Source organism: Protopterus annectens, chromosome 6.part0, assembly GCF_019279795.1.
Source record: "Protopterus annectens isolate FY-2018-M chromosome 6.part0, PAN1.0, whole genome shotgun sequence".
Classification (NCBI taxonomy): Eukaryota; Metazoa; Chordata; order Ceratodontiformes; family Protopteridae; genus Protopterus; species Protopterus annectens.
The window spans coordinates 765,038,781-765,065,859 of NC_056737.1; the positions used below are offsets into that span (position 1 = coordinate 765,038,781).

At 39.3% G+C, this 27,079-nt stretch overlaps 1 protein-coding gene across 1 annotated transcript in view; it reads left to right on the forward strand.

Annotated features, from left to right (window-relative positions):
- Positions 1–8,152: 8,152 nt before the first annotated feature.
- The window catches only part of ACTR10 (actin related protein 10), a 757,243-nt gene continuing 738,316 nt past the window's right edge, over positions 8,153–27,079 (forward strand). The window contains exon 1 of the mRNA XM_044074447.1: positions 8,153–8,314. Coding sequence (XP_043930382.1) covers positions 8,238–8,314 — 77 coding nt within the window. The 5' untranslated portion in view covers positions 8,153–8,237. The remainder of the gene's footprint in view (positions 8,315–27,079) is intronic.

Consider the following 27,079-nt stretch of genomic DNA (forward strand, 5'->3'; position numbering starts at 1 on the left):
GTAGAGGGGCACAATGACCTCTCTTGTTCTAGATGTGAACCCTTTCATGATAAGGTGGGCTAAATAGAAGGTCTTTCTAACCACTCTGGCAATGTGATTGTCAAAAGAGAGGTTTCTATCTACATGGGTCCCCAAATCCCTAATTACTTCTTCCGTACTTAATAGATTACCACCTATGTGGTAATTTGTGGGCACTTTGTTTTTCCCAAAGGGGATGACTATGCACTTCTTGGCATTTAGCTTAAGGCCATGGCTCTGGCACCAACTATCTGTCTCTGTGAGAGCCTTTTGGAGGATGCTTGTGTCAGTCGGAGTTGATTATGGCACCCAGCTTGAAGTCATCTGTGAACTTGGTCAGCCATAGTCCTCCCGTATTAGCCTGTAACTCAGTCGTACTTTTACAGGAAAAATGTCACTCAAGGTGTCTGAGTCTGTACAGGGCATGGCCAAACACTTGAGGGGAAACTAATGCGTAGACCCTGAAAATTTAAGGATGAAGTATTTAGGCAGATATTCTGAAATTAGAAAAAAATTAAGCAGTACTTACTGAAAACAAAGCATTAGCTTGTCACGAATAATGAAAAAAAGGGGAGTCACGTGAATGGCTACTGCTTGGCTACTACTAGTGCTGGTCTCACCACAGCTTCACTCTGCTGGGATACAATGCTCCTTTGCTTTTTCTCTCACCAGAAGCAAAACATTAGCACCAATCCCAAGATGAGAAGCAGCCCACAGCCTGTTTGGTGATCCCTCTATTGTCCCAGATGATGCAAGGGCCTGTAGGCTAGTTGTAGCCTTTTCCTGGTATATGCCTTTAATAGCAACCAGACCAATCAGGACTGTTAAGCACAGACACTCACTGTCCAACCAGAAACAGTCAGGAATCAATGAAGTCTGCTCCTTCTCTCACCAGGAGCAGAATACAAGCACAGATTCCATGTTGTCACCTATGAAGCTGTTATTAGGCTTTCTATTGATCAGGAAGAAATAATATCCCTTTGCTCTTTCTCTCACCAGGAGAAAACAGAAGCACTAATCCCAAGATGACTACTGAGAGGCAGAATGTAGGCTCTCCAATAACTGTTGGTCTTGCAATAGATGTTTAAAGGTAAGATGAAAAAATGGGTTAATATTATAAACAGGTCTATATTAGATAATCGAACTTTCAAAAGTTTGACTGTTAGATGGTCAAAGCCATGTGATCGAACTTTTAAAAGTTCGATTATCCAATAAAAATAAATAAATTACACAAATAACCTACCTGAACATTTTAAGCAGGGGAGAGCAAGCCCTCCTGTACTCCCCACACCCCCCGCTCTTTAAATATGCCAACTCTGAGATCGCACTACAGTGCAGAAAAGGGAAATCTTCCCATTCTGCCCTGTATGGAGATATCCGTTAAAACGTTCGAACTTTCAAAAATTCGATCACATGGTGTTGACCATATGACACTTGAACTTTTGAAAGTTTGATCATCCAATATAGACCCATTATAAACACTGCAGTGTGCACTAAGCAGTTAGATATAAAAAGGGGGCTAACTAAAGTTTCAGGTAAGTGGAGAGACACTAATTTTAAAAGAGCAAGATAGACGGAAAGAGAGTGGGCACTTTTCTTTTCTGGCTCTATGGAATACAGTGAGATGGCCAATAAATTTAAACAGTTGAAGGGGAGTGAATTCACAAAATGATAATTTTGTGCTTACTCACAACAGCCAGTGAAAGGGGACAGGGAGTTATAACCTCCTTAGTCTTGGACACAATGCCCTTATTTATGAGATATGCAATGTAGAAGGATTTCCTTACCACTATGGACACATGGTGATCAAAGTTTAGATTGCTATCAACCTTAGTTCCCAAGTCTTGCACCACAGTTTGAGCTTGGAGGGGTGCTATCTATATCATAATTAGCAGGGGCTACTTCTTTACTAAAGGGGATAATGAGGCTTTTTTTGTGTTTAGTTTTAGTCCGTGTCTCTGGCACCAATAATTTGTCTGTGTCAACCCCTCCTGTAATATATTTACATTGCTGGGGGACTCAGTGATTGTGCCGAGTTTGCAGTCATCTACAAACTTGGTAAACCAGATGCTATATACTTTTGCCTGGACCTCAGAGAAATTGATTCTAAACAGTAGAGGGCCCATCACAGATCCTTATGGTACCCCACTGGTAACTGGTCTACTGGTGAAAGTGGACTTTGAGAGTGTGCATTTTTTGGTGAGCCAGTTGGCTACCCATCTAGTGATGTATGGGTTAATCTCCAGTTGGGAGAGTTTCTCAATGATCCCTGAGTAGGCGATTCTGTCAAAAGCCTTGGCTAAATTAAGATAGGCAGTATGTACTGCTTTGCACTCATACATAGCTTTGGTGACATTCTCAAAGAAGTCCACCAGGTTTAATAAGCAAGATCTACCCTTGACAAAACCAAACTGGATGAGGTCAAGAGTTTGAAGGTTGCCTATGTCCTTGCTGATAAGGTCCATGATGATTCTTTCCATGGCCTTGCAGATAAGGCTGTTAGGCTTATGGGTTGATAGTTTCCTGGGTTGGTTGATGGACCCCCTTTGAGCAAGGGGATTACTGTTGCTGTTCTCCACTCTGCTAGAACAAAGCCATTGCTCAGGCTATGGTCAAAGAGAGTGCCAAATGTTTCCATCAGGTCTTGTTTTATATTGTTTAGTAAGCAACCTGGGATGTTATCTGGTCCAAAAGAGGCTGTGTTTTTGGCCTAGGAGAGCACTTTTATGACCTGTTCTTTGGAGATACTCAGTAGAAGACTGGTGTCAGGAATGTTTTAGTATATGGATGGTGGGGACAGGGGGGTGAAGTTATTGCCATATCTGTCAGCTAGCAGGTTGGCAATTTCCTCAGGTTCAGTGTGAGTGGTACCATCCACTATAAGATCAGCACACAGCTGGGCATTCCCTTTTAGGTTTTGGACATAGCTAAAGAATGCCTTATGGTTGTCTTTAGCTAGGGATGCTAATTTAGTCTCATAACTAGCCTTAGAGGACTTTACAAGGTATCTGATTTTCTTGTTCAAGCTGTGGAGTGTATTCTTTCTCAGTTGAGTAAGTTCCCTCTCATTCTTAGATATCAGATTCTTTCTTTTGCTATATAACTTACTTATACTTACAGTCCACAAGGGTGGCTTGTTTCTTTGGGAGGACCTGGGTTTAGTCTTGTCAGATACAGTTGAGTCAATACATTCGTTTAAGTGGCTATATAGGGCACTTGTTACTCTTCTGCATAGAAGTAATTGTTGGCTATGTTAGCAGGGGCTTTGAAACTTTTTATACCATATTGCTTAATAGGCTGTAGTTTGCTTTGAAGAAATGTTTCAGTTTTTTTTTTATTCCTGTGGGGGTGCCGGGTCTGATCCTTACTTCAAACGAGACTGATTCATGGACTGACCTTACCAGGGAGGGCATCACATAGGGAGTAGTACAGTGACCCCCACCCCATGTTAGTGAGCACTACATCTAGGACATTTGAGTCCCCTGTGGGGGTTCAGACCAATTGTTCCAGGGCATTTGAATTAACAAAATCCAGGAACCTCAGAGTGATCGTGTTGATAGTCACATAAGTCACTCAATCGATGGAAGGATAGTTGAAATTTCCCATGACCAAGGTATTTGGCTGTATACTGAATGACACTAGCACGTCCAGGTAGGTGGTGTGCTTCTCCTGGTTCATGTTGGGGGACCTGTAGCTAGCAAAGATGTGGTAGGGTATTTTGTCTATAGTTATTTGGACCTGGAGTAGCTCAAGAGAGTCATACTGTTTTATCAGTCTCGAGATGTATTTAGATTTAATAAAGACAAATGCACCTCTACCTTGGGTTCTTTCACGCTCATTTTGAGGCCTGAATGTGTGAAAGGCATTGTAGCCTTGCAATAGCAGAGTTGCTGTCTGCGACCTTGAACCAAGTCTCACTGACTGCACAAATGTCAGCATCTTGCAGATGAGGAGTGCTTCCAGGGAGTGCAGTTTACTGTTTATGCTCATAGCATTAAGCAGCATGACCTTGAGTTCATCTCTAGTGGATTTCTTTACATTAGAAGTTTTGTTGTTTTAACATTGCCTAAAAAAGGCACTATGGGCAAAACAAGTGTCTTTGCCAGTATCCGAAAGCCTTGGGGAGACAGGTGAAAACCATCTCTGGCAAGCAGCATGGTCTGTCAACCATGTTTTCCGAGGCTATCAGATACTGGATCCCCCTGGAGTGATACCATAAGTTAAGCCAATTATTGAAATCAATCTTTTTTTGCACATACTCATCCTTCTATACATACATGTAAGATGTGTGCTACACAAATGTACTTCATATACATACACAAATGCCCTTCATACATATATATATATATATATAGAGAGAGAGAGAGAGAGAGATAGTTAAAGTATTTCTGATTTCCTTTTTCTAATGTTTTTAAAGAAAAGGCACATAATGCATGCATGCTAAAGTAAATTCAGCTGTATATCATGGCAGCCATTAATGTTTACATTTCCTCTGTAGACTAGGAAATGCTCATGCACTCTGCCTGTGTAAGGACTGACTCAAAGTCAGTGGAATATGTCTCTTCCTATGGATCTGTGCACCAATATGAATCCTCCTCTGGAAGGATGTCACAAGAAAGCATACAAGACCTTCTTATAAACATTATCAGTGCACCGAGTTAATAGGGTTGCCACCTATCTCACTTCCTGCACAGCAGTCCTGATTTGGGTAGTTCTGTCACGTTAGGGGGAGCAAAAAATGGTAACTGTCTTGATACTTTAGAAGTATAAGAAAATATTTTCTGACTTTTCTCTAAACATCACAGACATCTTTGATAACAGATGTAAGTGATCTTAATATATAAAGTATAACTAATAAACAACCAACATTTAAAGCTTAGCATTTCAATACTGTGATGTTGTTTGTGGAAATTTGTCAGAAGAGGTGACAACTGTCTTTGAACTCTTGACTGATCTAATTGCATTGTTTTGCTATGAAAGGCATAGTTACATTGGAAGCAGCTGTGAATCAGTGAAACTTATCTTCCAATCTGTAATAAAGACAATGGAAAACAGTTTCACGCCTTCCTATCTATTTCTATAGCAGCTGCTGAGCTCTTAGCGGACTAATTGCCCGTATACGATTGTAAACAGCACCTGAGAGAATAAACTACAGATTTCTCTGTATCTGTGGTATATCATGCAGGCAGAGACAAATTCCTCTGCAAAGTATGTGAGAAGTTAAGCTTAAAAAGTGGGTAGGCTTTCTATTCTTTAGATTACAAGGCAGGAAATGAAAGTTTTATAAAGTACAAGCAGATTTCTAGTACTAACGCAATACTAGAACCATATCGTAGGAAGAAAAGCAACCTAAGAGTAGAGTTAAACTGTAGTAGAAAGTGGAGTTTTCTTTTAATGTAAAAAGATTTCAGTAAGCCAAAAGTGGAAAAGATATCAGAAACAAATCAAAAAAGCTGACTAGAATAGGAAATTCTCATTTTCAGCCTCCTTGTGCATTTCCCAACTCAAACAGACTGGACTACCTTTCTACTGCCAATAGAACTGCAGTCCTAATCGTCCTAATGTAAAAACACACTTAAAAGTAAAAAGGTACTGGAAACAAATTAAACTAGTGACAATTAATTACAAGGCAATTCAAAAGCAGACAAGCCAACACACACTTTAAGCAATTTCAAAACAGATTAACCTTCTAAGAGGAGGGTCTACCCAGTTTCATCTGTCAGTGCCTAGTAAGAAGAATAGATGAGATAAAACTGGGAGGAGTTTCTAGGGCCTGGTATACAAGCAAGGAGTCTAGGAGGAGCTTCCAAGGACAGATATATAGTAGTGGTGGGCACTTAAACATTCTCCAAGTTTAAATGCACAACAGAAAAAGGATGGGTGGGAAACAACAAAACTGATTTAAATGGTTAGATGAATGTAGTAGTTAAAGTGTACTTCCCTGGATGCAAAATGGAGTACTAATTATTTGTTTCCAAGCTTCTAACAGTCCAAACAGTAAGAAGTTGGAAAAGGCTTAAAGCCAACTCCTACCAACAGATAATAGACAAGAGGGGGCTGGAATTTATTGGAGAAACCTGGCAAAGTAACCAAGGTATTGGAAGCAAAGTAGAAAGGGAAAGGTAATACAATGGGAAGAGGCCAAGAATGTATTTGGACTGCAGGTTAGAGACAGTCTTTCCTATCAAGGATTGATATGGGAGTATAGGCAAAGAGAAAGAAATAGGGAGGTCCTAAATGAAAGCCCAGCACTGGTAGAGTTTTTAATAGAATCTTGAACAGAAGTCGCCATTAAAAAAGGAATAATTAGTAGAACATATAAAATATTGCATGATAATTATAAGAATCAATCAGAGGAACTTAGAAAGGATTGGGAAGAGAGATTGGATAAGCAATTCGCAAAGAGACAATGGGGGATATATGTATATCTCCCAAATATGCAACAAAGTCTAGAAGATTTAGGATCTTTGCCTAAAGTGTTTACATAGGTATTTTTATACCCCAAATAGACTCCAAAGAATTTTTTCCTCAGGTGGATAGCAAATGTTGGATGTGTGACGGGCACAAAACAGGTGGCTGGGAATATATATATTTTTGGGAGTGTAGTGAGCTGGGGATTCACTGCATCTGTCAGAGATGCTGGGTGAGCGGATTGGATTGACTGGGGAGATGATTTTTTTGAGCTAAGATACAGAATTGGAATTGCCTAGACATAGTAAAGCTTTCCAGAGTCTTTATGGTGGCTGCCAAAAAAGCAATTGCTAGAAAATGGAAGTCTAGACCAACTTTACTAGAAGTAGTGAATATAGTAACAAGAGATAATACAACTGGAATTGGGATCCTTAGAAAACAGATGGAGCAAACTACATAGGAAAAAATGGGAATTGTGGGAACAATATATGCAGAGAAGGAACGAAGTTTAAGAGACAGGATTTGAATGAGCCATATAATGGTTAACTGACAATGTCTGGATAGGTTATAAGTGATGTATAATGTTTGCAGCTACAGTCGTTTCAGTGGTGTCTGTAATGTATAATGTTTGCAACTACAGTGGTGTCAATATTGTTTATTATTTCATTTATAAACATGTAAGAGTGCCTATGTCATACATGATAATTTAATACAAATTTTTACTGAAAAAGTGCCTACTGTGCACAACTACAAATGGCCAAAGTGATAATTTAATACATCAGATTTTACTGGGCAAAACAGTCAACTCCTACTGAACTTAAGTTAACTCCTGAATAAAAGTTTATTCTTGTAAAGCTGACTTATTAAGTTTGAATAACATTTAGGTGTTAAGAACACCAAATTAGATGAGCAATGCTGTTAATCCATTTAAGAGCTCAGAAAAATAACAAAAATCAAAGATGCGATACAGTTACTATTGCTGTGTTGAGGGGCAAGGGTTTTACAGTGGAGCTACTTCAAGAGCACACTCACTCGGTGGAGAAAGTGCTAAACTAGTTTTCTGGAAACTATCTAAATATCAACACTGTCTCGAACAGCAGTGATTTGTTTAACAAGTGGGTCAGAAGGATACAATTTTAAGCAAAGTTTCATGGTGTCCTGTTGACAAAAACACCCGCGCAAACTAGTGGATAAAGAAGTAGCAGGGCTATAGTTAACAGATGTGTAGGAAAACCAGGAGCGAGTTGAGCGCAGATACTCGACAAGCTCTTGAGCATATGGTGGACAGATGCTTAGGAAGAGACTGAATTCACCAGTTTGAACAGCGTTTTAAGAGCCGTTCGGACGCATAGTAAACATACTACGCATAGGGCTGGCCGCGCCTCGAAAGACTTAATTTATATAGCACGACTTACATACTACACAAATGCACTGAATAATCTACTTTATTTCCACAAAAACAAAGTTGCTTCCTCTGCTCAAAACACCGTACTCGAATGTTACGCCATATTGTATTTAGAGAAGTGTAAAATGTCTAATAGGACCTTAAGTGTCATTAAAATAGCTAGGCACCTTCGTACGATGCTGATGCAATCAAATGTGTATCGTTTTATAACCGACTATGAACGTTTGAAACAACTTAATAGCTGTGTAACAGTGGCGACAGAAATATTTAACATTAAGCCAGGCATTGAAAAAGACAGACCCTTATGGCGTCCGCTATAGTATGAGGTCCCTTGTTTTATTCTCAACCAGCTGGGTACTCCTTACAGCTGTAGGATTATTGTTGCAGTAGTATATGCGGAAATATGCCCCTTTATGAGGGTTTGGGGAGCGGGGGAGAGAAGACTGCTGTTGTTATTGACTTGGGCGCAGCCTATACCAAGTAAGTAGCTTCAGTACTAAATGAGCTACTAGAATATTACATTTTCATTAGCTGTTATGGAGTAAATGTGCTGTATGCAATGTTTGTAAAACAGGTGATGCTTTACTGCAGGGTAAGTGTTAGATCTGCGAGCCTTTTAGGTTTTGAGTTAGAGTATCTTGACTTTCTGACAGAGAAAAGGTGGGAACGCCTTGCTGGTTCATAAACCAAAACACCAGAACCCAGATGACAGGTGATGGGATAGGGTTGCCACCTTTTCAAATGCCCAAAGTGGGACATTTTTTTTTAGAAATGTCAAGATTTTGCAGAACAAAACATACCCATGACCAGTACAAAGGCTACAACTTCATTTTTTGCCAAAATAAAAGCTTATTCATGTAGCATTTGAGTTGCTTATGTTATTCCATATAACATGTCTTTGGTGCTGTGGTAGCGTTGTCGCCTCACAGAAAGATGTTGTCCTGTTCGATTCTCAGCTAGAGCGTCTTATGTATGGAGACATGCTTGAATGGGCGTACCTTCGTTGAAGGTTGTGCGTCATGGCTGGCAACTCGGCACGTAAAAATCTACTGCCAATCATTAATGGACCGGAGTTCTGCTGTGGCGACCCCTAATCGGGAAAAGCCGAAAGACACAAACAAACAAATATAAAAATAACAGTTTTATGCAACTATTAAAGAAAACCTAGGAAATATTTTTGTCCTAAAATTTCAGGACATTTACCATTTTTTTTTTTTTTTTTTTTTTTTTTTTTTTGCAGGAGACAACTGGTAACCCTTTTTATTGGACCATCCAAGATTTTGTGTTAATCAGAAAGTCTGAAGAACTATAAAAGCTTGGTTGGTCCAATAGAAGGTATCCCCTTAGTTAAATTTTTAGAGCAACCAGAATGGAACGCCTGCTTCATTGATGGTCCCACATGCTTTCACAACCCTAAATTTTTCATTGATGGGCCCCACATGCTTTCACAACCCTAAATTGTTTTGGGGGGGACTTAATGATCACCTTCACTGGGTAGGATACAGATCAGAGAAGGAAGTGACAGCAGAGTTTGTAGGTGGCAGTCTGTCTAAACATAGATTCTCATTAGAGTTGTGAAGCCCCAAAGTGTAAAGCCCTTTAGTGTGAAATCTGGATTTTGTTTTGTCTCTTCCTATGAGAAGCAGTGACCTCCAGAGGTAGTATATTTGGGTCTGTCATAAGTACGAAATTTCATATGTGTGACTACATATACATCGACACATGAAATGTAAAAGCTGTAAACAGCGAATGGCCACATCCTCAAATGTTTTCCTAGCAAAAAAATTCACGTGGCTGATCGCAAAAAAAAAAAGGTTAGAAACCCAAATCAGATTGCCAGATGGCGGGCTTCACCCCCACACGTCTGTGCCCCCCATAACCCCTCTAATTAAATATACCAACTCCGAGATCGCACTACAGTGAAGGAAAGGGCAACACCATGTAGTTGGCCAACTACCTCCTTGCCCTGTGACATATTCATCGAATCGCTTAAATGCATTTCGATGAATATGTGTCGCTCATTACGTGTTCTCTTTTTAGCCATTTTGTGCTTATGTTATAGACCTAGTATATTTAGCAGTAAGTGGTGTGGGGGCATATCTTCCTTCTGGATAGGCACAATTGTCTCCAGAAAAAAAATGTTTTAAAATGCCCATTTTTCCAGTACTAGATTAGCATTTTAAGGCTTCACATGTTCATTATGGGGGATTTGAAGAATTACTGCAAGGTCCTTGGTCTCAGAACAAAATATTTAAACTAGGTGATACTGAATTCATTTACACTGATTAAACTAAGCTGGTAATTTCTTGTTCAATATGAGGGTTTGTCGTAGTGCCAGTGATATCTGGAAATATTTTAACTAATCATTCTAAGTTCGTATGTACCCCTGAAGTACACAAACAAGAAGTCATTTAAGTCATGCATGTGTATAATGAATGTTATCATTAAGTGGGTTATTGTAGTGATGCTGGAGAAAGATTTCAATCATAGCTCAGGTTGAAGGCACATTATGTCAGAAATACCATTTACTGGAATACAGGCTGCAAACACTAAATTTGGAAATATGGATGCATCATACTGTACATTCACATAAATACAAAGTATGCACAGGCAATTGATTTATACATATGCAAACAGACCTAGATAGAATCAGCAAGCAGAGTACATAAACAAAAACTTCAATAGACAGGAGGGAATGCTTTCATAGAAGTGTAAAATAAATATTTTTATTCCATTTGCTAACATTGGGGAGGGGAATCTGAACTTGGTATGCTGGGGAATAGCACAAGGCTGGTAATGAGCATGATATCTTTTCCACACAGTGGAGCAGTATACCAGTGATGCGGTAGGAGTGCCATATATATTGGTAGAGCCCATGATTTGTTAGACCAAGCAACATAATTATCCTTAAAGAACATTTCTTCAAGAATCTGGATTCTAATAGTAATGTTTTGCAAACTGTTCCTGTTTTCTGCACGTAATTGCTAAACCATTAGCAGACATTTGTCTTAGCTAGCTATTTAGCCTTCCCTCCTCTGTATTTGTTAGAATTCATCTTTCCAGCTTTGTAGTATTGATGAACTCACTATGCTAGAAGAATCCTGAATAAAATGTGTTGCCTAGCCAGGAAAACACAGTTTAGAACTCCTTTTTTAGCAGAGACATGAGGAGAAAAACTCCACTAATGTGACAGAGACAAAAGCATATTATCATACAAAATTTGCTGTACAGTATACTACAGACTTGATGTTGCAAAAACAAAAGTACATGCAATACAATCACATAAAAGATAGTCACTAGAGTTCAATACAGACATGTTTTTGTTGTTCCATTAAAACAGTATACTTAAGACAACATTAAAAAAAAAGAAACATAAAAATTGTCATGTACTGATACTTGCCTAGTAGTAGACTCCAAAAAGACAAAATATAGCATAGATTAAGCATACATAAATGTTGTGACAGCAGTACAGTATGTCTGAAGTAAAGAAAGCTGAGGAGGGGAATAATTTTAGAAACGTAATTATTTCAAAGTGCAGTAATAAAGAAATTCTGGAATGGTTCATTGGGAGGGAAGAGGTAAGGGAATGGGAGTCCTATACAAGTTATACAAAGACAAGTTTTATTTGTAGTTATACACATGAGTTAAAAAGCTGGATATAACATACAGGGAAATTGCATGTTACTGTCAGTACTTTTAGAAGAGGAAAAGATCTATCAGAAATTTAGTTCAGTTTTGACTGTGAAGACTCTTTATGAGCCTGCAAAGAAAGGAATAGTATTCTGGAGCTTAAATGTATGGAGTCCGAGTATATAGCATCCTCAGATGAATTGTGAGCTTTGTGGGTAGAGAGTAGATTCTAGTGCTTGGAGCATAGTGTTCTAGTTGGTGAGTATTTTGAGGGGATATTTCTCAGGTGTGGGTATTTGTGCAGTTTGCCCATTATGTCATGAGTTAGTTGTGAGTAGGTGAGGTGATTCAATCATTCTAACTATTTTGGTTGTTTGAGCACTGTGCAGTGATGAGACCTATGGGGATGGTTGGCAACAAACAGTAGTTTGTTGTAGCATTGCTGTAGTCTGGCTTTCTAGATGACTTGAAGATTAGTAAGAATTGCAGACTCAGAGAGGCTATGGAAGCAGATATGTGGTGGCTATAGCTTTTCTTGGTACCTGTGGTAGCACACAATCTGTTATATTTTTTTAAACAGCTTTTTTAAATTATCATGTAAGACTTAGACAAAGATATGTTAAAATGGTTTGTTTATTTTCTGTTCATGTGTTTCCATTTAAATGCAGTGTACATCACGCATATTTTCTTTGCTAATATCAAAATTTCAACAAAAAAAAATTGCTGAATTTCTGCCTTCCCTTAAATTTCAGTCCTTCTCTTCCTGAAACATTGTTATGCATGCATTTTCCCACAGTTTTTATTTACTTCAATGTTATTTTCTCCTTACCTTTTCTAAAGAACCCTCTTCCGTTTCTTTTATTTCTTTTATAATATTCAATACCTAAAATAAATTTTTTGTAGACTTTGATTTTTATTTTCTAGTAATTAATTCTGTTAGCTGCAAAAAAGCAAACTTAATAAAACTTTACTCTGTCTAGGTAATTCAGATCCAGTACAGTGTGCTGAGTTTTTGATGGGTCTTTTTGATGACCTATGCAATGTGGTGGTCAAATTTCATGTTTTCATCATTAATGAATCCTAGGAGTTTTGTTTGAGAAATTATAATCGATTCATCAAAAAAAAAAAAAACAGGGTATAGTTTGATTTGTCTAGAGTTTGTATGTAGGGAGGAAAAGGAGTAGTTTTCTTTTAATATTTTTTTGGTCCCTTTGTTGCCAGCCTGCCCCACCCCCCAGCGTCCACTCCATGTCTATCAGCTACTTTTCAACCCACTAGAGTTGCTTTATTTATTTTATTTTAATTTTTTTTCTGGAGTAACCTGGGGGTTTGACTTGTCTGTACTTCCAAGTGGTGGTGGGGGATTTTTTATTTTTATCTATTTTTGTGATCTATCCACTTCCTTTTCCCCACCCACCATGCTCATTGTTTTTATTTCTGAGGTCAGCTTCCCTCTTTGGAACATGTCCCCCCCTTAGGCAGCATATCAATGAACCTTCTTCCACCTGGGATGGGTGCCCTAATCCCTTCCCTATTGCTCCATCAGTTGCCCCAGCTGCTAATCAAACTCAGGTTGGCTGGGCTGTAGTTCAAGGCTTTATCCCTCTATTCCACTAGAGCAGGCAGCAATAAAGGATTTTTGAGTGATTTCTTGAAGTGTGAACAGATCAGGAGCAGAGCATATTGTGTGGCGAGATCTGCATACTGATTTAGGGTAGCACATTTACATGCAGTATGTAGATCATTTATGGGGTCTATATTAGTTTGCCAAAACTTATTCCCAGCGAACACCTCTTTGTCAACCCGTATTCAGCGAAAATCACTTCTGCGATTTGCTGAATTTTCCGAGGGCAATGAATTAGTTGGCCAACTACACAACGTTACCCTTTTCCCCACTGTAGTGCAATCTCTGAGTCAGTATATACATATATAGTTGGGAGGGTGGAGGGGGTGAAGCCCCCCACTTGGGTGGGTTTGCTTTGATTAAACAAAACTAAACTACTCATCTTCCAACCCACCAAACATACTCAAAACAACTCTCACTTTAACATCACAGCAAAAGACAACACCACTATATACCCAACTGAACACACCAAATTGCTAGGAGTGGAAAGGGACAATAAACTAAAATTTGACATTCACATATCCATGACCATAAAAAAAGTCCACAAAAAACTAGGAGCATTATACAGAAATAAGCAACTTCTCACCAAAGCAGCAAAGATTTCAATAGCAAATTCCCACCTTATCTCCACCCTACGTTATGCCTCTCCAATATATACCAACCTAAGGCAATGCGATCTAAACAAGCTAGAGACCTGCTACAACAAAATTGCCAAGTTCGCCACAGGGGCATCCTACCGTAGTCACCACTGTCTCTCACTTGTTGAACTGGGCTAGCTTGAACTCCCTCACCTCCTTCAGTGGTGTCAACTCTCACTCGCCCACAAACTAGTAAACCATCCACTAAATGTCCCATCCCTCCAGAATCTACTCCAACCCTATCGCACCACCAGACCACTAAGATCCAGCAACAAAAATCACTTGCAGATCACTAAAGCCAATAACTCTGCTGGTGAAGCACTATTCTCTTACACCATAGCCAAATTATGGAACTCCCTCCCACTCACAATTACCTCCATACCATCATGCACCCACTTCAAAACTTTACTAAAAGTGCACCTAAAAACATGCTGATTATGCCCTTGCAACTCCCACTCTAATATTCCCCACCCCATCCAACCACTACCTCTCTTTCCACTCCACTAACTACCTTGGTTATAGCAAGCTCAAATGCTCATAAGCCTAGTACTTATTATACAGCAGGAACTTCTTATTGTAACATTTGTTAATGTCTGTTATGTACTTCACTGATAAAGATTCTAGTTGTCTACTGATGTACTATGTTCTTCATCTGTACATATGTTGTAAGCAATTGCTATGTTAAATTGTTAATCGCTATGTAATCCAATGTAAGTACTGTCTGTTTATTTTAACTGTGGAGCTTATCTTCCCGGGCCTCCGCTGAAAATGGTGGACCTACATCCAGTCGGACACTACCGGTCAACAAATGTAAATAAATAAATAAATATTAGTTGTGGGTTCTGTTGTGCTAGGGGCAATTATTTCATTGCCCTTGGTAAATTCAGCAAGTTGTGGAAGTGATTTTCGCTGAATATGGGTCAATGAAGAGGTGTTCACTGGAAATACTTTTCGGCAAACTAAGTGATTGATCGCTTTCATCCTGCTTGACGATATAAAGCCGTCAGGGGTGCGTGCTCCTTGGCATGGAAAACTTTAGAAGCCCAAAATGGCACAGTAAAGATCATGCCGCATCAGCTGAGATTCTGATGAAGTCCTGTCAAGCAGGATGAAAGAATCACTTTGAATAAAGTTTTTTATACAGTAGTATCGCCCTGCTAGACAGGGGTCCAGGGAAGTAAATATTGTGGGAAGAAATAGCCAGGGAATTGTTATGGCTAGGCTGGGCCGACAGCTTAGTACCAACCTATGAACCTGTAATATTTGTGGAACTGGGAATATTTATGGTCCTATGCAGTCTGTCTTAGCCTGTGGTTTGCAGTTACTTCATATTTTGGATTAGTTGCTGTTGGGGACTGCTTTACATTTGTATTGTGTTTAATATAGCTACTAGGCTATAGCTGGTAAGATCATTTGTGGTGCCATCTTTGTGTAGTGGCAGTATTTAGAGAAATGATGCATAGTATTTTTGGATAGTACTATTTATGAATATGGAAACTAGATACATGAGAGTATCTGCACTGTTTTTAGGTATTCTTGTAGAATGTTGTATAGTGGGTTTAGTCTTTGTAGATATTTTAATAATGGAAGTTGGAGTAGTTTTTAAGTGAGAATATAGAGGAGTTTGTATTTAGTTCTTGAGGCAGTCAGCAGCCATTATATATTTTGCTGTAATCAAAGCAGCTATTGTTTGGGTGAAGTGAACTCATTGTAGCGGTGTGGCTGAGACATTTTGCTTGGATTTTGTATGTTCATAACTACTGCCCAAAACAATTTTGGTTTATTTGTATACATTTGCTGGTAGGTGATGTAATATTATGTTTTTCAACTTTGACTTTATATTTGGTGAGGTTAAGAAGTTGTTTGAAATACTGAAGATTTGTTTTCTCTTGTAGCCAGATTTTCCATGCTTTTATCCCTTTGACACATTTGTACTTCAGTGTTGAGAGATAACAAAGGGCAGGATTTCTCTTAACCGCTTTTGCTGAGGGAAGCATGGTCATCTAGTCTGCTAAGAAATATATGGTTAAATTGTAAGGTAGGTTACATACTAAATTGTAGTGGTGTGTTTTAGGAGGGTGGGTAGTGGCAGTATTTGAGAAAGTTCGAAGGTGGTCACTGAGCGTATCTAGACGAGTCCCTAAGGATGAATATTTGGTTGGGTCTAATGTGATAAGTCCATTGTGGAACTTATGTTGTTCAGCTTATAACTGGTGGGCCTGTTAATGAGTTGATTGAAGCCATTTAGGTTTACTGTGGATGATGGTCAGAATTAATGAGCTGTTTGTCAGTATTATGATCACTTAGAATAATTGTTTAATGAAGAATGATGCTAGAAAAACAAGAGAGGATGTTGTCAGCTGTAGATATGTTATTCACTGGGGCAGTGTTGTCTCTGATTATATTTAGGCTTTTATTGTTATTAAGTTTAAGGCAAGAGCTGAAAAGTTCTATATTATTGAACTGGGGACAGTAAAAGTAGGGGACAGTTCAAAGATGGTGGGGTAAATAGCTACTTTTACACTAGCTTGTTGCTTTTACTATCAACCCTAATAATAATCTATCCAGGTGAGAGAATTCCTTCATCTTTATGACAGGTTTTAGCCAGGTGTCAGTAATACTAAGAACCTTAGGAGAGTGATGGGTTGTCCAAGCATGCAATCAAGTTAGTTTTCAGGTTCTCTGGAGTTTGATATGGATTATTTCTAACCCTTCTTTGATTGTAGATAAGTGCTATGGTGCTGCTGGATTGGGATTTGTGTGGCTGTAGGATTGTATTGTATTGCTGGACCAGGGTTAGCATGGATATCTCCACATAGATGTGACTTTGGTGAGCATTGTAGCTTGCTGTAGAACAGCTTTGGTTTAATATTTATTTTTAAAGTAGGGTTAGGCTCTGGATTGGATATTTATGCTTGAGAAAATGAATGTGGGAGATTATATAGAGGTTGAGGGCATGGTCATAGGTTACTTTTGCCATGTTATAGTTATCTGCAGGGTGAATTGAAGATGAGATAATGTAGTTCATAGCTGATCATGGCATGATTGTAAGGTGACTGGAAAGGATGAGCAGAGAAGAAGATACTGTGAGGTGTGTAATTTTTTGTGGTGAGAGTGTAGGGTTGACATCTGTGGATGGAGTGTATTGAGCAGAAATTTGACTGAGAAATAGATTTAATGGTATTGTGTAGACTGATTGATTAGGATAGGTAGAGTGGTAGGTGTGATATAGGTTGAAGGGGCTGGATCGCTATCCTCAAATTGGATTGGTGAACTCTGCAGTATGTTTCAAGTGGAGTAATATAGCTGGTTCATATCAATACTGAGAACAGAAATTGATATTGAAGGAAGTATTTTTGGTGGAATACAAGGGTTTAATGTTTAAATTCTCAAGAAAATGAAAAATAAATTTAGAGTTTGCCAGAGTTTGTTGGAGGTATGGTATATAAAGTAAGAGGAAAATAGAATGGTAGGTGGAGGGTCACATGGAGGTAGCAAAGGTGATGTGCAAGAGGATTTGTAATGTAAGATTGCAGGTAGCTCAGAGGAATGTCTTTGAAGAGGAGCAAGTAAGGATGATGGTGTCATTTGTAAAGATAGGACTGGATAAGTGTTTAATAAACTTGAGGTGGGAGGAGATTTTGTGTAGAGGAGAGGAATGTTTTTCAAGAGGAGCAAGTTGAGGAGATAGAGGTATTGAGTGTAAAAAAATGAGATTAAGTAGGTGTAAGATTGTATGGAGGTGGGAGGAGTATTTGTATAGAAAAACAGTAGGTGAGTGGGGTGCTTTTGAAGTGGAGTAAGTAGAAGAAATAGGTATGTAATGTGTAAAGATGGGATTGGATAGGTGTAGGGTAAGTTGGAGGTGGGAGGAGTGTTTCACAGAACAAGTTGCTATTGTTTGGGGAAAGAATGTGGGTATGCTGGAAGGAAGTATAAGTATTCTGTGTGTGTATATCTGTATGGAAATTGTGAGTAGTGTAGGTATGTGTTCCCAAAAATAGATCAGGTGAAGGAAATCTGAGGTGGTTAAGAGTAAAGCTGTTGGTAAGTATTGCAAAGAAACATGAAGACCTTTACGTTAAGAGAGGGTAAGTACAGGTAGGTAGGAACACCTACTTGTGGGGCAAGCACTGGGACAGTGAAATGCCTAGAGAAAGGTCAGCAAGTCTGTCTTTGCTGGGATAAAGTTTAGTAGGGGAAAATATAAGAAGAAAAATATGGTATCACCAATTACTGTGTGCCTTGTGATTTTTAATGGTGGAGGGAGATTCTCCAGCTGAGTTAGCAACACAGATTTGCAGAGATACTACTAGACTTACAAAAACAAGACTCACTTGCTTCTAGTTGATTAATTAATAGTGGTTTGTTTAACATGGAGTGTACTCCACAGATAAAGTTTATATGGGTGGAATCTTTGCATGTGAGCCACAGCAATTCCTACTGAAAGACTGCATCAGCTGCTGCTGTTTGATTTCTGGATGCAGTCTGTGGCTTTGTAGTGGTGTACTTAGCAAACTAATACTATGCTATACTTCCACTATATCCTAAATTTACTTTTCATTTTCTTCATGGAGAACAGAAATAATTACTTTGGCTCTGATTAACTTTTATTCCCTTTTGTGCAGCTGGATTAATGGAAGCAGTAGCTCAAGTAAACAGCAAAGATCAATTGTAAGTAACACCAGGATTATTCACTTTGCATATAGAAATTGATGGAAAAGGTTTGGGGTGTTTAAATTACAGAAAAAAAATCTAATTAGGTGATGGCAAAAGGTTGGGGAGTTAATTTAGAAATTATGCAAATTCCTTGTTACAAACACGGACTATTGCTTCTGTAGATCATTTTGTAATAGAAAAGGCTACAAAATTACAGAGATGCTCTCTGGATATTTTGCTACACAGTACAACTGCAAAGAGTGGTTCAAATATGCAGGTTACCTGGAATGATCTTCTCTACCCAACTCAGTTTTGTTTCTTTTACTGTTTGAGATTTAAGTATGTACTTTTTGTACAATTGTGGATATTTAATGAACTGCTTATTGTAAACTTGTTTCTCTTTTAAATTATCTTTCTTTCTTTTTGCTTTTGTAATATCTGATTTTAGCTATTATCTTAGAGTAGTTAATTTTTTTATGTAATGTACTTAGTATATAGTGGAGCTTTTCTCCTCGGGCCTCTGCTGAAAATGGACATGTATCCAGCCAGACTAGCCCGGTCAACAAATGTAAAATAAATAAATAAAATAAAGTTTAGTTAAGGACCACAGAAGGACGCTTCAAATTTGTAATTTGAATATGGTAGGCAGAGACTAGCATGTTTGTGTGTAATGTTGATTGGCAAACAGCAGTGATAACCATGTCTGCTTACAATGAACTGATGATGTATCGTACAAAATGGTCATTTAGGGTGAGACAGCAGCTATGGTTTAACTTATACTAGGCAGTAGTATAAGCTGCAATGTGTGACTATTGGGAGCACAGAGGTAAATACACAATGAAGTTGATCCAACCTAGTACAAGCATGAACTCTTTCTAAGTCTTAATTTGTCCTGTGTTTCATAAACACAACAGCCTACAAGATACTAAGCTGAAACATGACCAAGGCTATACTACACAATATCAAGGTCTAGTATGATAATAAATTTTGTGACAACTAGCAAGTTAGGATTAACAGAAAACATTTGTTGCTAGAAGCCGGTCAAAAACACATTCAGGTATTTTCTGCTTACAGTGTGTGATAACCATACAGCTATTACTTCGAGTGATATAGTTATCAAGAGTACATACCTCAATTCCAGAGACAAACTTTAGTAATTAATTCTTCAGTTAAGAGCACTAATCTAGTAAAGCATGCATGCAGTTGGTCTATAATGCATTAAACTAAACTGTTATCTAATAACCTTAACTGTCTTCATATATTGATCTTATAGGGTCATAGGTAGGTAGTAGGCTATCGGCCCGAGGGCCAAAGTAAGCCTAACCAACAGTGTATTGGCTTTCGCCACCCTTGTAGTGTTAAATTCCTGCCCCTCATCGAGCAGAGCCCCAGACATAATCCCAGGGGTGAATTTCCTGTCACCCATCCACTTATTAAGGTTTTTCTTGAAGAGTGCTAATGATGAGCTCTGCTTGATGTAGATAGAAATTTTGTTCCAGAGCATGGGAAGTCTCTGGGACAAGAATCTATCCCTCCAGCATGTCCTATTTATTGTTGTGGTGAGGTTTAGGCCCCTAGAGCATGTAGCTCGGGGAGACTGGGGTTTCTTTAAGTGGAGCATGTCCATTAATTCTGGGTTTGACATGGCTTTGTATGTTAGACAGAGGTCTCCTCGAAGTAAGCGGTATGCGACTGAGTAGAGTTAGAGTTTCTTGAGTCGGTTGGCATAGGGCAGCTGTTTGAGGCCAGCAATCCTCTTGGTGAGGTACTTTTGGGGCCACTCCAGTTGTAGGTGTCTTGTGAGATACATCCCAAACAGGGCATTGTATTCAATGAGGGGTCTGATAAGTGACGGGTAGAGGGTGTTGGTATGCCTGTAAGATCAGTAGGGGGGTTGGTATGCTGGTAAGATCAGTTTCACCATGAATACACTTGGGAAAGACATACTACAGCTAACTGTGAGGTTGTAGCTGAAGGCAATTAGGGCACTTAGGCTATCCCTAGAAAGCTAGAATTCCAGTATGGTGCTCTAGCTGACTGGGATGTGGGTAAACTGATTCAGCTTGAGAAAGGGATTTCATTTGCACCGGTGATACAGCCTGTTGTGATTTTTTTTTAGCAGTGAAGGGGTGCAAATGTAACAAAATGCTTGTGAAGTATGACCCCCCCCCAAAAAAAAATCAGGTGATGGAAACCTGAAGTGGTCAAGAGTATGGCTATCAGTAATTATTGCAAAGAAACTTCAAGGATTGTATGACAAGCTTAGTGTTTTGTTTTTTTTTAGCATATTTAAGCCTCACATTTGTGTGAGCCTTGGTTCATTTATCCAGAGGTGCTCATCCTTTTGTGATGACGTCAGAGACTTTGAGTGATTTTGCAAGCATGTGAAGCCATCCGAGGCTAAAGAAGAGATCTGAATATAATTTTTGCACTTGCATTGCTTGTTTTCATCTGCTGTGAAGTTCTGCTGTCAAATTTAATTGTTTTTCTGCAATTTTTCAAAGTTCAAGCTGTTTCAAACTGTTGTAAGGGATGCTATTCTGTACTAATTACAATGTGTCTAATGAATTATTAAGTTAGTTCCAGTCATCTGCTTGTTGTTCCTCAACACTTGGGCTCCAGACCAGTCATTTCACACTAAGATGGTCTAAGTCTGCACTCTTCTGGCAGGAGAGGGCTGATTTCACTTATCTGAGCTGGAAATTACTGGTAGAAAGCTCATTGTGTGATTATCTGATTGACCTGTGGGCTTAGTGTTAAACTTATTTTTTTTTCTGAGTGTATTTAAGCCTTGCATTTGCATGAAATTGTTCTTCATGCACCTATAGTTAGTGGTGGCCTATATACTCAAGACACCAGAAGTTTAAATTTCCCTATAAAACTACCCCGGAACTCTACCTCTGTCTTACAGTACTCCCCAGGCACCTAGTTTGTGCAGTGAGCAGTACTTACACATTAATTTAGCACTATTTAGGTCTGAATTGCTTTATCACAGCACCCAGGGCTATCACTGCTCAGTTAGCATCTAGTTTGGGCACTGGGTATCCTTGGAGCCTAGATCATCCTTAGATTACATCAAGTAAGCACCCCCTTTTGTCCAGTTATCAGCACCCTCCACTCATATCCCTTGCAAGTACAGTAAGACCGCCAACCATGCATGAGCACTTTCCTGCCATTCTGTTTCCAGCTTGGTGAACATGGGCATCCTGAGGCAATGTAGCAGTTGCCTCATGTACACTGGCAACCACTTAATTCTCCAGCAGGCAGATACAATATGTGATAGATGTACTTGCACATTGTCGCTGGAGACCAGACTCTCACAGACACAAACTGCAACAAACAAGTTGTCAGCGGTATATTCATAAAGTAGCAGGGAGTATTCTAAGAAACAAACCAGCATGAGAATGGAGAAAAGAGAGATTTTGCCAATATGGTTGACTGTGGTCAGGGATACAGATAATAGGTAAAAGGAGGCTGGAACTTATTGGAGAAAACTGGCAAAGGAACCAAGGTATTGGGAACAAACAACTAGAAAATGAAAGGTAACAGAATGGGAAAAGGCCAAGAATTTATTTGGACTGCAGGTTAGAGATTGCCTTCCCTATCAAGGACCGATATCAGAGTATAGGCAAAGGGAAAGAAACGGGGGGCTCCTAAGTGAAAGACCAGCACTGGTAGAATTTCTTTAGTAGAATCTAGAACAGAAGCTGCCATTAAAAAAGGAATAATTAGTAAAGTATATAAAATATTGCATGAGAATTATAAGAATTAATCAGAGAATCTTAGAAAGGATTGGGAAGAGAGATTGGATAAGCAGTTCACAAAGAGACAATGGAGGGATATATATGTATCTTCCAAATATGTAACAAAGTCTAGAATATTTGGGATCTTTGCCTGTAAGTGTTTACATAGGTTATTTTTATACCCCAAGAAGACTCCAAAGAATTTTTCTTCGGGTGGCTAGCAAATATTAGAGGTGTGACGAGCAAGAAAGAGGTAGCTGGGAACGTATTTTTTGGAAGTGTGATGAGCTGGCAGACTTTTTGGATTCCCTGTCAGAGATGCTGGGTAAGCAGATTGGACTGACTGGGGAGATGATTTTTTTGAGTAATGCTACAGAATCAGAATTGCCTAGACACAGTACAGCCTTGCTGAGTCTAATAATGGTGGCTGCCAAAAAAGCAATTACTAGAAAATGGAAATCAAATTCTAGATCAACTTTACTAGAAGTAGTGAATATAGTAATAGAGATAAAACAACTGGAACTGAGATCTTTAGAAAAGGGAAGGAGCAAACTACATAGGAAAAAAATGGGAATTGTGGGAACAGTATATGCAGAGCAGGAACGAGGTTTAAGAGGCAGGATTTGAATTAGCTATATAATGCTTAACTGACAGTGACTGGATGTTTATAGGTGATGTATAATGTTTACAACTACAGTTGTTTCAATGGTGGCTGTGATGTAAACTGTTTGCAACTAAAGTAATATCATTTTGTATGTTTTTTAAAGATGTTTGAGAAAAAAAACAAGTTGTCAGTGATTTGCACACCCCACTCAATGCACCCACTAAGGACCATGCACATAGACCTACATATGCAGAGGTGTTCACATATAACCTACCCAAGCCTCAAAGACCTCTCAGGCACAGTCCTCATAAACTCCACATGCACACAAACAAGTCACTTACCAGCACAACACACAAAGTAACATCTCATTGTGTCTGAACTACCAAGCCCATAAGGCAAAATGTTTCACAGCCAAACATTTTGGCCCCAGGTGACTGCATTGTGAGATACACCGGTGTCCCCCTCACAAGGCTGGATAAAGAGAAGGTTACAGTTAGCTGCCAGGATCCAGCAGATCATGCAAACACTCAGGTCACTTACCCCTAATTACCAGTATGACTCAGTCATAGTTCATGTGGGCTTAAATTGACTGAGACGTACCTTCCTGGACTGTATGAAGGTAGACATGGTTGAAGTTTCAGAATGTGTGTAACAGGCAGGTATGAACCTAACATCAGCAGCATTCTACCATCTCCAAAGGTGATGCCACAATACAGACAGAAAATTATTGACTTTAACAATTGGTTTAGCTATTGGTGTCATTCCAAAGGGGTCCAATATTTGTCATCCTGGGAAGACATGGTCGACAGACCACGCTGTTTTACCAGGGGTGATCTCCACCTGTCACGTCTTTGCTTTCAGATATTGGCAAAAACATTATTCACCCCTATATTACCTTTTTTAGGCATTGCCAAACAGACAAGCCTTCCAACATAACCAAAGCTGCTTAGTACAAGCTAAAGGTGTTACTGCTCAAAGCTAGGAGCTTCAGCAAGAAACTGCACTGCCTAGAAGCTCTCATCACCCTGGAGAATGCTGACTTCTGTGCAGTTACCAAAACACGGGTTAAAGACATGGAAAGCACTGCGGCAATACATAACTGTAATGTCTGTCTTACATTCTGTTCACCCACTGCATGTGAAAGGGTGAGAGACAGAGGTCTATCTATCTACATAAAGGATAATCTCACCTCAAGACTTGTCAGACATGACATGCTTGAGCTATCCAACTTCCCACTAATTTTGGGAAAAATCCATTACCATATTCTTGCTAGCTACTGGTCCCCCTCCATGAATCAGGAAACCTACATTTCATACCTAGAGTTATTTGAATCCGTTGTCATCCAGTCCAATACCATACTCGTGGTTAATTTTTGACTACACTTCCATTAGCTGGGAGGCATACACGACTGCTAAGATATAGGCCCAAAGATTTCTCGACTGTGTGAATTCAAGTACTGTGGAGCAGCAGGTCTGCACTCCCACCAAGGGGATAAATATCTCATATCTGATACTCGCAAATATTGGAGAGCACTGCATCCCCCAATGTGTGATGTCCTAGCTGGTAAGATCAAATCATAAAGTGGCTTCACTGGAAATTAAGGTACTAGACCCCCCCCCCCCGAATCCCAAAAACTTTAAGAAATTTTATAAGGGAAGCTACCTCCTATGAAGTGACGGCTTGTCTACATTCCAAGTTCCCACATATCCAGAAAACACAGAAGTCTTTGCAGAGGAGTAGACAAAAGCTCTGCATGACAACATAAACAACAGCACAGAAATGGCAGTACTGAAGTGAAGTAAGCCCGGGTCAAACTGCAAAAACAAGCCACCCTGGTGAACCCCCTGGTCTTAATAGGGTGTACAACAAAAGAAAGAAAATCCTCTTGTGAAGTAAAAGGGAATGTGCACAACAGAGCAGTAAGTCCTTCATTGGTATAAACAAGTATATCAGGGAACTAGTGAAGTTATTGAAGACAGACTTTGTAAAATAAATACCCTGCAAATGTAAGTATAACCGTAAGGCATTTTTAGTTATGTCCACAATCTTAAGGGCATTACTCAACAATGTGCGGAATTAGTTGTAGATGGCATCTCCTGTACTCAGCCAGAAGATCTAACAAGTCTGCTAGAGGATAAATTTACCTCTAACTTCACTTCTCCATGACCCCTAGTTCTCCCCAAAGAAATACTTTACACAACTCCTCTGCCAATTATCACCAGTGAACAGGTAGCTACTGTGCTCTCTAAAGCTAAAAACATGGCATAGGTGGGGTCTGACTATATACCAGGTTGCCTCTTAAATAGCTTAAATCAGGATCTGTCAAGCCAAGTAAGAACCCTGTTTAACCACAGCAACCAGACCGGCTTTGTTTTGATAAAGTGGAGAGCAGTTATGGTCATCCCTCTGCATAAGGGAGGACCATCAACAGACCCAGGAAATTACAGACCCATAAGCTTGACTAATGTTGTTTATAAGTCTATGGACTTGATAAATAAAGACAGAAGAAACCTCAAAACACTGAACCTGAGCCAGTTCGACTTTGTCAAGGGCAGGTCATGCCTACTGAATATAGTGGACTTCTTTGAGAAAGTCACTAAGGCCATGGATGAGGGTAAAACAGTGCATACCGCCTACATTGACCTAGCCAAGGCATTTGACACAGTTTCCCGTTCAGATGTTATAAGTAAATGTTTAACTCGCTGAGTGGTGGACATGTCCAACAAAATAGAAGAAATTTCCACCACCACTTTCAATGTAGACATCGTGGTACAACCTAAAATGAATGGACACCGACAGGAATCAGTTTCTCTGCCAGATAGCAGAAGGAATGGTACTGTTGCAGCAGAAAATTACAACAATGAATTAAATTTTAACAATGGATTTCCTTTGAACCACCCAAGGACCTCAACTTCTGGTTAAATCAAGAATTCCACATGTCAGCCTTATCAACAAATTCTACTACAGATGACTCATCATCTTCTTTCGGCTGTTCCCATTAGGGGTCGCCACAGCAGATCATCTGTTTCCATTTCTTCCTGTTCTCTGCATCTTGCTCTGTCACACCAACCACCTGCATATCCTCTGTCACCACATCCATAAACCTTATCTTAGGCCTTCCTTGTTTCCTGTTACCTGGTAGCTTCATCTTTAGCATCTTTTTCCCAATATACTCAGCATCTCTCCTCAGCACATGTCCAAACCAATGTAATCTTGCCTCTGTGGCTTTGTCTCCAAACCTTCCAACCTGGGCTGACCCTCTAATATACTTATTCCTAATCCTGTACACCCTTGTCACACCCAGTGCAAATCTTAACATCTTTAACTCTGCCACATCCAGCTCAAACTCCTGCCTTTTTGTCAATGCCACTGTCTCCAACCCATATAACATGGTTGGTCTCACTACCCTCTTGTAGACCTTCCCTTTCACTCTTACTGGTATTCGTCTGTCACAAATCACTCCCAACACTCTTCTCCACCCACTCCATCCTGCCCGTACTCTCTTCTTCACCTCTCTTCCACACTCACCATTACTCTGAACTATTGATCCTAAGTATTTAAACTCATCCACCTTCGCCATCTCTACTCCTTGCATCCTCACCATTCCTCTATCCTCCCTCTCATTCACACACATATATTCTGTCTTAGTCCTGCTGACCTTCATTCCTTTTCTCTCTAGAGCATATCTCCATCTCTCCAGGGTCATCTCCACCTGTTCTCTACTCTCACTACAGATCACAATGTCATCTGCAAACATCATAGTCCACGGGGACTCCTGTCTGATCTCGTCTGTCAACTACCACAGATGACTACACATTGGCTAAGTTTATAAAGACATTCAAAAGAAAATTAACTAAGGTGTGTAACCTTCAATTACATGACTGTTATCTTAACAAATGTATTAAGACTAGGAAGATACCAAAGAGGCTGAGAATTTACAAATTGCCCAATGGAATAGTTGCAGGAACCAAAGACTTTTAGAACTTACTGCCATGTTCTATAGGTATAGCTGTGAACTAACTGACTTTATTATCAGGAGATATACAAACTTTATTTCTGATTTATTTGATGAAATTAACACTTTAAACATAAGAATTACAAATTATTTGTTGTTTAACATGTTAAAACCCAATTGTAGTAATGCTTTTAAAAAAAGTTGAACAGAATTGTAAGATTGATTTACAAAGAAAATAGAAAAAACTGATACGTGATTACATTGATTACCACAACAGTGTTGCATATCCATTACCTAAGGCACCTAAGCATTCTTCCAAAAATTATATTTGTTCTAGATTTGAAACTCATGAGTGTTTCCCACTTAACCCTCCACAGAGAGTATATACCAGC